The sequence below is a fragment of the Limulus polyphemus genome, unplaced genomic scaffold (assembly GCF_000517525.1).
Source record: "Limulus polyphemus unplaced genomic scaffold, Limulus_polyphemus-2.1.2 Scaffold2371, whole genome shotgun sequence".
In the NCBI taxonomy this organism is placed as follows: domain Eukaryota; kingdom Metazoa; phylum Arthropoda; class Merostomata; order Xiphosura; family Limulidae; genus Limulus; species Limulus polyphemus.
The window spans coordinates 81,557-94,094 of NW_013667981.1; the positions used below are offsets into that span (position 1 = coordinate 81,557).

Below are 12,538 nucleotides of genomic sequence, written 5' to 3' on the forward strand. Positions count from 1 at the left end.
GGTAGATCTAGTACTAGTGTAAGTACTGAGGTTTAAGTTAAACTCTATAATAGGCTAATGATTTCGGAAACTAGTATATCACTAGATTTTTTTCGGTGAATTTCAAATGATAAAAATATTAATTAACTTCATCCCTGTAATAGGAAAAGATCCTGAATTAATAACAATTTAAAGCTTCAAATAAATAGTTTGCACCCATTAGAATACTTTCAATACAACTTCATAAATAAAGTCGTCCAGAAATGCTGTAAAATATCCTTGTAAATAATAATCATTACTTTTAACTGCATAGTAAAGTCCATTAAAAAGATTGTAGCTGATATCGTTTTGTTTAACACGATAACAAAAAAAGATCATTATTTCTAAAATCTGCTAGCTAATTTCTACTCATAAAGCTGTAATAAATTTTCGAAGATAAGCTGAAATCACTTATATGTAAATATGCATATTTTCAGCAATAGCTTTTACTGTATAAATTCAATTCGTTTGTATATTTTCCGACATATATTTCATGAAACTCCTGATTTGTAGAAGATTTAGTTTGTTTTATAATTCAAAACTACACAAGGGCTATCTACGTATACCAATCTTTAATTTTGAACTGATGGACTAGAGGGAAAGCCCCATTCTTATTGTGTACCCACGGCAACAAAGTGCAGGGCGCATTTTTGTAACAACAAGGTGCATACAATGATTTATCGTATTCACAATCCCAGCATGCTAACAATAGGTTACGCCCTCCTCAATTTGTAAAGGACATTTGAAATCTAGTTTACAATTGTTTTAGTAAGAGATGCAAGGCTTGTTTACTTACTTTTGGTGAAGTACTCTCTGAAGCTAACGGATGTACTTCTAAAGACGATCACAAGGTGGATGGCCTTTGGCCTAGATTACCTATTTTTCTGTATTCTGCTCTGTTACAGTTCAGGTTGTTGTTTTTTTTTATTGTGTTGAGCTTCTGTCCATGTTGTCCCTTAAAGTTCGGCCTCTGATGCTGTAACTCTACAGTAGTGCATAGAGATCTCTTATTTATATACTGTGAAAATTTTTAAAGTGAGTCTAACCTCATATCTAAATTTCCGCACCAAATATGCACTCTTTCTTAATATCAATTACCTTTCATCATGAAATCAGATCAAATGATGTTAGCTGTAGAATTTGTATTTTTTAAAGACTTAGGTTTTCATTTCCTGGCAATATGTCCTTTTAAGCTGCAATTGAAACGTCTTTTTTTTCTGTGATTACTTTCTATATAAACAGTTGTATAATTAACTTTATGGCAGCTTTAGCAATATACTCTTTTTCTCTGAAGTTGAAACATCTTATGGATTGTGGTTTGCTTTAATTCTGAGTAAACAGGTGTTTAGCAATCCTCAGAGATATTCTAGACGACATTCAGAGGGAGTTGATGTTTCCATACTATTTGATCTGACGATCTCATGATTTCTGGATGGAACTTTCAGTTGCTTATCTACATAAAAAACTGAAATGATTTTGAAGTTTGGAGTGTTAAGCGTCATAAAACCCGAAGGTTTCGTATAAAATATTGTGTCCTCAATTACTAGAGGTATGGCTACACTCTCTGTTTCCACATCTATGTTTATGTGCAATCTTAATTGATTCTTGTTCCATCGCCAACTGAAGAGTTCTCCTTAAAGATTTATACCTACTCTGCATTAATTTAATTTGTATATCTTAATCCAGTATGACATCTATGAATTGTTTGCATGCCAATAAAACCCATCGTTTTAGTAAGATAATTGGGCAAGTCTTTCGACATATTTAGAACGTTCAGCTAAGGTCTCGGCCTCCCTCTTTACTCAGCTCCTAAACTCTGCATTAGAAACTTCCTTCTAATGTGATACTCCACTCTGAGTCTATCTAATAAAGTGACCACTAATGCCTGGTAGTTGTTACAGCTTTCTCTAGGAAATTTATTTAATGTTGTTGAGGCTAGTCCATTTAAACCTGCAGAAAGATGAATAGTTTATTGTTCACTACTTCATTCATTCACCTGTTATGCCGCCTTTCGAGGTACTTTCCATCATAATCTGATGATTTCTCGACTGGTTGGTGTTGTTGAACTGGTTTGCTCTATTTCATGAGTGATTCAGGAAGGCCCTGCAAGCACACATGCTCTCAAAATAGCAGTGACAAATGCATATTCCATATAGCATAGTTAATTATGTTTGGAGTTAGAATTGTTGAGTAAATGAAGACGAATGTATGGCTTGCTTGATCCCTGCATTTTCCAGTTTAGTTTTTATATGCTTGATAGTGGTATTCATATTCTGTTGTACTTCGTTGATGTTTTCTTTTGTACATTTTCTTTGACTTCTTAGATCTTTTCATTATAATCCTTCTTTACTGTATTGATGTCCTTTTATACTCCATTCTTCCTGTTATAATCCTTCTTTACATCCGCGACTCTTTCAACTTCAATTTGTGCATTTTATACAGTTTCATCAATCTTGTTTTCGATCATATTTATTTTTGTTTACAATTCCACTGTAAGTCTTACGTCTCTATCTTGTAATTCTTCTCTATCTACTTCTTCTTAACCTTCTTTTAGTTTTCTGTATCTTTAATCTTTATTTCTCCTTTGTTTGATATATAGACACATACTCGGATCTAGCACTAGAGCAAATGTAGTAGTGTTTTATTTTTTAAAATTATTCTCTCACTGCATGACCAAACAGTATAACTACGTCCTCCAGTGTTCTTTAGCCTTTGAATTTTAAATTGAGAATTCATTCACGAAAGCTCTCTCCCACTGCGTAAGTTCTGTGTTAGCAATAGGACTTTTTTCTATAATCTAAATGGTTAATCTCTCTTTTCTGAATTTTCCACAAACTCGCTGGAACCGTAGCTAATTCATAGTCTGAGACGAAAAGTTTAATCTCCCAGAACGCCTTCTCTGAAATGACTAAACTAGTACATGTCGAATCTTCCCGGGTGTCTATTCGTGCATAAAACCTGACGCACGGTGGAGCATTAAAGAGATTATGGAAGTGGATTATCGTTGTTGTGACAATTCTGTTCTCTGTAATAAAGAAAGAACGGATAGAGAGTTATTTGGGAAGTAATGGGCAAATGACTACTTCACAATTTCGGGAAGTAATGGGCAAATGACCACTTCACAATTTCTCGAACGGGCTTGCTCCAAACCACTTTTACAAAAACACAACATGAAACTGAAATGATGTTGTCTGATACACTGCCCAATAATATTCGTGGATCTCCAATTTCTGCTCGATAAATGATCAAGTAACACTACACCATGTATCCGAAAACAAAATAAGAAAATCTTAACAATGCAACATAGAAACAAAATCTATATATTATTATTTTTTATAATCCGTTTTATTTTTTAAAAATTAAAAAACAATGTGTTTGTCAACATAATTCATCAGAGAGAAAAACCAATATAAGATTTAGAATATTGGATTAACTAAAACGAAAAACGTGCTACTTCGTGTATAATTCTTTTACATCCCGAATTATTAATTATTATAATGGATTGTTAATAATTTAAAAATATGTTTTCTTTTCTTATATCCGGTTATTTCTTGATTTTATTAAAATACATGCTATACTAAAGTTTCACACACTATATTTTGAATAGACATTTATAATGAAATTGAATGTAGAAAAAATTCAAATGTATATACTAAGCTGCTCTTAGAGACAACTTTGTTATTTGCTAAGTATATATATTTTGAGTAGTGTTTGTCTATGATCTCACAGGTTTTAATGTCAACCACTTGGACATCGCTCCTCGTTACGCTAGCCTCTTGATGGGAATGTCCAATGGATTCGGTACTCTTTCTGGAATGATTTGTCCTATAGTAGTGGAGGCTCTAACCAAACATTCGGTAGGTTATTTCAGTCGGTAGGTTATTTCAGTGCAATAACACCGTAAAAACAAGTTTAAAAAACCCACGTGAACACCAGTCAGTATTATTGAATTGCTTTGCCTTTTTCATCTTTTGTTTAGGTAATTTAGATGTAAACATTTTTTGAGTTTGCAGGACCATGAGTGATTCCAATGGTTAGTGTGCCGAACTTCCGCTCATTTTGGAGCCTTAAGTGCGTTATTATAGGAGTAACAGTCAAGTCCCATTATTTGTTAGAGCAGCCCAAGAGTTCGCAGTGAGCGGTGTTGACTAGCTACCTTTCCTTTGGTCAACTACTTCAAATTAGGTACGACTAGCGCAGATAACACTCGAGTAGCTTTGCGCAAAATCCAAGAAAAAACAAGTGAGTTTGCCAATAGACAACAGCAAGATTGGAATTTATGTTACGAAGTTTGTTATAAATTTCGCGCAAACCTTCTCGAGGGCCATCTGCGAATATGTGTGAATATCTGCATATTACTTCACCAAGAGCTGAACCTTACATCTTTACTCTAATTCTCCTTAAAGTAATTCTTAGCTTGATGGTTGTATAGAAATTTGAAGATTACTTTTCCAAAAGCTCTCACGTTTCAAAAATATACAGTACGTAATTAGTTTTTTGTTTGTTTTTGAATTTAGCGCAAAGCTACACGAGGGCTATCTGCGCTAGCCGTCTATAATTTAGCAGTGTAAGATTAGAGGGAAGGCAGCTAGTCATCACCACCCACCGCCAACTCTTGGGCTACTCTTTTACCAACGAATAGTGAGATTGACCGTCACATTATAACGCCCCCATGGCTGAAAGGGCGAGCATGTTTGGTGGAATGCGGATTCGAACCCGCGACTCTCAGATTGTGAGTCGAGCGCCTTATCCACCTGGCCATGCCGGGCCTAATATAATGAGGCGTGTCTGTTTGCCATCAAAACCCAAAACAATGTAAAAATAAAAACATTAAAGTTCAAAACTCAAATGATATACTTTAAGTTACAGCTTAGTGGAGTATAATGTGAAGAGCAGTACTTGCTGTATGTTGATATACACTTGAAAACTTCTTTGCGCACACTTCAGTTATAAACATTTGTGTGTGTGTGTGTGGTGTATGAATTCGCCACTATATTATTCTACATTTTACAAGCCCTTTTAATAACTATAATAATTTTAACTGTTTGAACTAATTCTTCACAAGAAGCTTGTGGCTACAACACACTGAAGCCCCAAAAGTAAAGCACGGGCTTGGTATCACAGGTCGCGAATTACAGTTTCAAAGGGAACATTTTCAGACTTCTTGCACAAAGTATAGTTGGAAGATCTAGAATATGCGAATGGAAAAAAGGGTCTACACGTTCTAAATGAATCAGAATAGTACTGAAAGTCAGTAAGCTGAGGAAGCTCTCACCAAATAGTCGCGGACTCCAATATCAAGAAGTAACAAGCGTATTACTGGTAACGTGATGTCATCGAGCAAAATATAGAGGCTTAGCATAATCTACAGGCACTGTAGATATAGAGCAATGTAGGGATTGTTCTACAAATTAAAGCCCACACTATCACACTTCGTAGCCGTTAGAATATACAAAAAGCTCAACTAAGCGTGATGTACAAAGCTTACAACCAGATTATCTATTGTGCTTCACAGAATAGTGTGTAAAATTTCTGCCAGACAATGTTTTGTGGTTTACCTCACGTTATTTTTGTTTTCTACTGAATGATGTCTTGCGGTTTACAGTACGCTTTGTATGTTTTTCATCTGATCATGCTTCCTGGATACCACATATATCTAAGTTTTCCATTATGGGTGATTGTCTAGTGGTTTACAGTACATTATATATGCTTTTCGCCAGGTGATGTATCGTAGTTTACAATACATTATGCATGTTTTCCACCATAAAATATCTCGCGACGTATAGTGTGTTATGTATATTCTCCACTATGTGATCTCTTGTGGATAATGTATTTTTTCCACCAGATGATGTATTGTAGTTTACAGTATAGTTTATATTACATTATGTGTTTTCCGAAATATATTTTCTGGCTTACAGTACCTTATACATTTTATCCACCAAGTGAAGAGAGTTGTTCATAGTACATTTTGTATACTACACTTTCTACTCAGTGAATTTCATACAAAAATGGATCATTAATTGGTTGGTTCGCACTAAGCGAATGCTTGATGAATAAATCCCCAAGTTATGTTAACACGACTAGTGTTATCGAAAGAATTAAAACAGCGGCTGGTTTACCCTTACACTGGTTGGTAAATTTATAGCATGAACGGACACTTAATCTAACTATTATTCTAATCCTACTTTACTTTTGATTTATGCGTTCAAACCGTCAATATGAAGTAATCTAAAGAAATTCTGATCATTTAGCTTCAATCTAAAAAGGAAGAAGAGAATGAAATTTGGATACATTTAATATTCACCGTTTATATAGTTTCTTCCTTTATCAGTGTAGTGTACTTATCTGATAACTTATGTTTGTGTAGAAAAAACAACAACATTAAACGGAACAAACAGTCAGAAGTCTTGATATTGGAAAAACTAGTTTCCACTCATTCATGTGTCCTCTTCAATCTCACGTTTTCTTCTAAGCAAGAAAACTGGTCAACAACGCCTACGTAGCCAGTTGATTTGCTTTACGCCATCCATCAGAGGATCAACCATTCTTAATTTTTTATAGTACTGCGTGTGAAACATTTGCACATGTTATGTTTGTGGCACTGTCTATTGTGGTTCGTTACTTTCAGCAATTCAGAGGAAAGCTTTGTTTATGGTCTCCATTTCTATCATTATGCTACTTGTATGAAGCGTGATTTCTCCATCAACCTTATGCAGAATGTTGTTATTCCACAGAAGGGTGAATTCCAACAGTACTAGCTCTCTTACTGTCTTTGTTGTAAGAACCATCATGCTATTGCTTACCATGTTCTTGGAATAGGTGCTGACATGCTTTTTTCTGCTTCACTCTCCACCCAATCTCTACATTTTGTGTCAATATTTACTTCTAAAGATCCAGTGACATCAAATATTTATTCAATATAGAGACATCTGAGAGCAGGTGGTAATGAATTGTGTCAGTGGTGGCTGTATAGCACCTGTCCACCCATGGCTGTCTCCTGAGGCACCTTTTAGGTAAACCACTGCTTAGCCGATGGTTACAGGATGATTGTGAGCTCGATGGTGGAATGAATGTATGGTCTTTACGCTGAATGGTTTTGCTTGTATCTGTTGTTAGTTTCAACGATGCTACTAAGGCCTGTGACGTGAATAGGGCTTTGATGGGAGTGGTTGAATAACATCTTGTGACTAGTCTTAAACAGATGTTTCGTATCTTTTTAATCTTATGTAACTGTGTAGCACTTATAATGATCATCAAGAATGTATAATCTAGGACAGAGCAGATAATACTTTGTTGCAATATAAACAGGTGATGTTTTTCATCTTTATTTCCTACTTCAATTTTCAGTGGACTGATGCCTTTGTTAATGTGAATGGTGAAGCTGAGTTGTTTGTCAAAGTTTATACACAAACCCACATGTTTCCAGTGCTTAAAAGGGATGGTGATGGCTTGTCTTTATTAGCATGTCTGATGTTGAATGTGCAAAGTATAGCTGTAGCTTCAGCAGTATATATGACTATTCCTACGCTATTGCATCATTTAATCACACTTAAGGGAAAGTTGCATCTTGCTTTCGATTTCAGCATTGTTAGAGCCTCTGCTGTACAACACAATGTCGTAAGCAAAGGTTAGCGCATGACATTTGCTTGGACTGTCGAAACATGGTGTAGACGTTGAAGAGGACTGATGAAAGTGGTGATCCTTGAGGCACACCAGTGTTGATAATGCTTCATTAGTTTACTTAGATATTGAGTAAAGTGATAAATGGAAGAAGAAAAAACAGACAAAAGAATATATTACGAAACAGTTGAGTTTTAAGTTTGTAAATTTAGAATTTTAGTCCTAAAGAAGTTTGTATGTCGTTAAGATTAGGGCTGTCTTTAGCTAGGAGCAAATTTTCTTTAACTTAGAGTTCAGGGTCTCAATATCCTGTAGTAACCATAGAGAATTCGTTATATGAAATATTGTGACCTATTGTTTCAGATGTGAACGAAAGAATGAGTGGCTGGGTTTAAGTAATGGATGATCGGTTCTGATCGATATCCAAAATGTTCACAGACTCTAGTTTTTATGAGGCGTTTTGCCAATGTACGTGACCTTACAGTCACTACACGTATACATATATACAAACCATGAGTGTAGAAGTTTAGGTATTTGATATTTATATTGAAATAAGTGTTTAATGCTGAGGCTAGACCTATATATATTAGTCTGACGATAGAAGCTTTTTCATTAAAGAGAATAATTGTTTTTTTTTTCATTTGTAAGGATTGTAGGCCCATAAAAAGAAGACAGATAATGAGGAGAAATTTGGGGATAGCGTGCAAAATAGCGCGTGGCTGGAATTTGTTGTTTAGAAAATTGTGAGTAATATTTGTTAGAAAGTCAGTTGGAAAGACATTATTTAACAGGTGTTTGTGCAGAAACGCAATTTATCCGCGTAAATTAGGGTAAAAATTCTGTTTAACAGTGACATGACTAGATTTTGTTTGAAGAAGTTGGGGAAGAAGCTATTAAAATTAGTATAAAGGCCTATAAAAGTACTTGTACGATAAACAGAGGTAGAAAATGTTTACCTTCTTTGGTAATCTTGATGTCTAGCATAGGCGTAGGAGCTTGATTTTGACCGGGGGGGGGGGAAAGCAGGTTTTGGCCGAAAATATAAAATCGACCTTAGAATCATAAGGATGACGCAATAGTATACTTTGCAACATGTAAAGTGTATGAGATTGTTTTCCATTCTCATCGGGGTTTTTTACCACCTTTTAACCTTGTACAGTAAATTATTGTATTTTAGTAATTTGGAGACTGGAAACAATCTCGTGTTTATAGAATCGTGTATAAAATAATCGTTGTTTTTTAAACACTGTGAGTTTTAAACACTGAATATTACACACGTGCCAAAAAATTTGTTTAAATTTTTAAAAATTAAAAAACAACAACAAAAACATGTACTATAAGGCTTACAGTCGTTTGAAAAAATGGCTCAAATGACTTCCATGCGGAACCATACGGCGCTAAAGGGTTAAAAAGGTGCAAGTGAAAATGTCACGTGTAGGTAATATATTTTCTGAAAAGACAATCAATTTGCAAATATAAAAGTTATAGATATGCACGGAGCTTTTGTCCTAATATTTGGGTGATTTTTGCCCGAAAAACTATTTTGGCTACAATTTGGGGGCAATCCTATGCTATCATAAATGCAAGTGGCTAGAAAACAGCTCACGTGAATTCAAGTCTGTCCTTTACAAATGCGAAATTGATGACACTTTCTTGCTGTTTTGACAATCGAGTCGGTCACGTTTTTAAGTTTCTTTTTTACCTTAATTCCTAATACCTCAATATCAAATTCACATCCGAACTAGAAGGAAATGAACCTTTACTTTTCCTAGACATCATAGGCGTAGGATGCGGGGGAAAACTAGTGGATATCGTTGGAACTAGGATCTCATTTATGACCACATAGATGGAATCGCCATGGGATCCCCACTAGGTTCAAAGATAGCCAATGTAGAAACCACAGGTCACCATATTTCATATAACGCTATCTCTATCATTACTAAAGGATCTACAAACCTTGAACTCTACAATAAAGATAGTTTACTCATAGTTAAAGACGGCCCTACTCTTAACGACTTACAAATCTCTTTGATTGGTTGATTTGAAGCAAAGCCACATTAGGCTACTTGCTGTGTCCACCAAGGGGAATCGAACCCCGGGTTTTAGCGTTGTAAGTCTGTAGACTTACTGTTGTCCCATTGGGGGACACCTCTTTAGAACTAAATTTTTTCTAAATTTACAAGCCTAAAACTCAACTGTTTCGTAATATATTCTATAATCTGTTTATTTTCCTTCCGTTTACTACTTTACTCAATATCTAAGTAAACTAGTGATTAGTGATACTATAGCATTAGTTAATAAATATCTTTATAACACTATTTTCAGATTTCCCTGAATTTGGAATAAGTGTACTTCGAAACATTCGAATCTTGTAACTAAAATGTTTTGTGTTTTGTCAACCGTCTTCGTTTTTATTATTAGACTTCATTTTCCTTATCATGAACCCATGGCCAAGTTCAATTGGGATTTGACGACAGGTAAGGATTTATCAGAAGGGTGTTTTCGTAGCCCCTTACAGTGTTTCTATATTGGTAAGCTACAAGTTATGTAAAACACTTGAATTGTGTTGTTCTTCATATATTTATACATTGACAATGGCCTATATTTATTTTTTGCACTTATTTAAACACACCGTAATTTTTCAGACTGCAGCAGAGTGGGAGAAAGTTTTTCTTATTGCTAGTTTGATACACTTTGGCGGAGTAATATTTTATGCAATCTTCGCCTCTGGAGAACTACAACCGTGGGCAGAGGCACCTAGTAAAGACGAAGGTCCATCTTGGAATCCACTAGAAAACGCATTTAATGATACAACTCAGCAAATAAAAGGAGTCGCCGCCCTTGTATCTGTTGATGGTACGAGACAGCCGTCGTATGGCGCCACAATCGATAGTCAAAAGCCAGTATTCTCCACGAAAGAAGAACTAGTACAAGCGCTCCCTCGTGATCAGTATATGCATGGAAATGTTGAGGACAGAGAATATTAAATGAGGGGTTCATATTAATTATAAATTGCCAAAGCAATATAAATGTTTATTAACCAGTGTAATAATTTCAATTATAATCTCAGATGAATAATTTTATTATCATTAATAAAAATGCGTTTTCTTTAAGATGTTGTTCAGAAAGAAAAAGTTGCAGGTGGACGAAAATTAATAGACTTCCATCTATTATATTTAAAGGAGTGCATTCTATATGAAAAAAAAAGGTCACCCAAAATCGTTTTCTTGTCATCACTGATATTATCACCGTCATAAGGAGAGAGAAAAAGATATTATTCAATTGTTTTTTATTTCACATAATGTTTATCCCTGTTTCTTAGGTAAGTGGAGGAAGTTGAAATTAAATATTCTAACATTAGAAAAAAACTAGTCTTAACAGTTTTACGATTCTTCTCCCATTTTGGTTTAATAAATGATTCAATCGTTCCTTATTTTCTACGTAGTAAATATAACTTATTACTGTTTTGTTCATTGCACGAATTTCTGAGATCCGTCATCGTGCTTTTTAAGTTAAGTTTATTTATTAATTAATGTTCCAAACCCATATGCGGATCCAGAGATTTTGTAAAGGGGAAGCGGTAAATAGAAATGTGCATATACTTATATAGTAATAATAACGACTCAATGGCTTCAATGTGACATTTTTAGAAATAGAACGAATTATTTACACTTAATATGTAAAATAAAAGTAAAACCGTATGAATTTTACCTGGTTTTTATATTAATCGAATTCGCTTATAAAAAATATATTTTTATTGCAAAGGTTGCCCCTCTGGATCCGTCAATGTATAAACCCATTTTTTCCTATCTTTAAGATTAAGTTTTTAGACTGGTAACAATTTAAATCAATTATCTTGTCTCTGAGATTAAGCCTAGTAATCTTTTAAACCAATTATCCTGTCTCTGAGATTAAATCCGGCAATCTTTTGAACCTGTTATTGTGTATCTGAGATTAAGTTCAATAATTTTGCACAATGTATGAAAATAAACTTTTTTGCACAATGATTTTATGAATGTATACAAGATATTACAGGAAGCTCCCTCAATCCCTCAATGAAAATTACTGTATATCTATACAGAACTCTTTCTTGTAATTGGTTCTTACGTAATCACGTCAAATTGAGGTTGTCATTTCGTTGATGTGTGTATTAGGCATGGAACTCAATATTACGAAATATGTATGAAAAACAGTTTGAGTCAATTCGTGTTACAGAGGTGTTAATACTTATAAGAAACCATTGTTAACTAAAACTCGCGTTCATAAGAAAATTGTGTTATTATTATTATTCTGTTTCATATTGATGTTTAACAATATTTTACATCAAAATCATTATAAAAAGGCAACTAGTTCCTTAAGATATTTGAATGATCATAGAAATTATATGATAGGCATTTTCATGTATCTAGCAAAGGTTCTAGAAAAGTGTTACTTGTTTTCATCGCAAAAACAAGAACAACATTAGTTTAAACAATGTGAAATTAATTTATTTCATATGACTTTTTAACATTTTGTTTCTTTGTTCTTAAGTGCAAAGTTACACAATGGGGAACCTACGCTGTGCCAACTGCGGATATCAAACCCCAATTTTTAGTGTTATAAGTCTGCAAGCCACCAGATTGTACTTTTTTACATAACATGGCCGATGAGCATTTTGAAAAAGACTTCTATTTCTGAGATAATATTAGATAACAATTAAATGTATATCGTCATGAATCAATACTACTGGAAGGAATCTTGTTTGTCTTGGAGATTCAATAAATCGTAATGTTGTGCTATTCTCAGGTGCACTGATTTATGTTCGAGTAATCGGGTTGATCCAGCAGAATATTACCAGAAAATCTATTACAGGACAAACCTCCACCGATTTCGAAGAAAGAAAAAAAGACTGAACATAAGT

At 34.3% G+C, this 12,538-nt stretch overlaps 1 protein-coding gene across 2 annotated transcripts in view; it reads left to right on the forward strand.

Moving 5' to 3' along the window:
• LOC106466750 (vesicular glutamate transporter 1-like) overlaps positions 1–12,282 on the forward strand; it is an 82,857-nt gene extending 70,575 nt beyond the window's left edge. For both annotated transcript variants that reach the window (XM_022394824.1, XM_022394825.1), the window contains exons 12-13: positions 3,748–3,875; positions 10,284–12,282. In XM_022394824.1, coding sequence (XP_022250532.1) covers positions 3,748–3,875; positions 10,284–10,625 — 470 coding nt within the window. In that variant the 3' untranslated portion in view covers positions 10,626–12,282. The remainder of the gene's footprint in view (positions 1–3,747; positions 3,876–10,283) is intronic.
• The last annotated feature ends 256 nt before the right edge of the window (positions 12,283–12,538 follow it).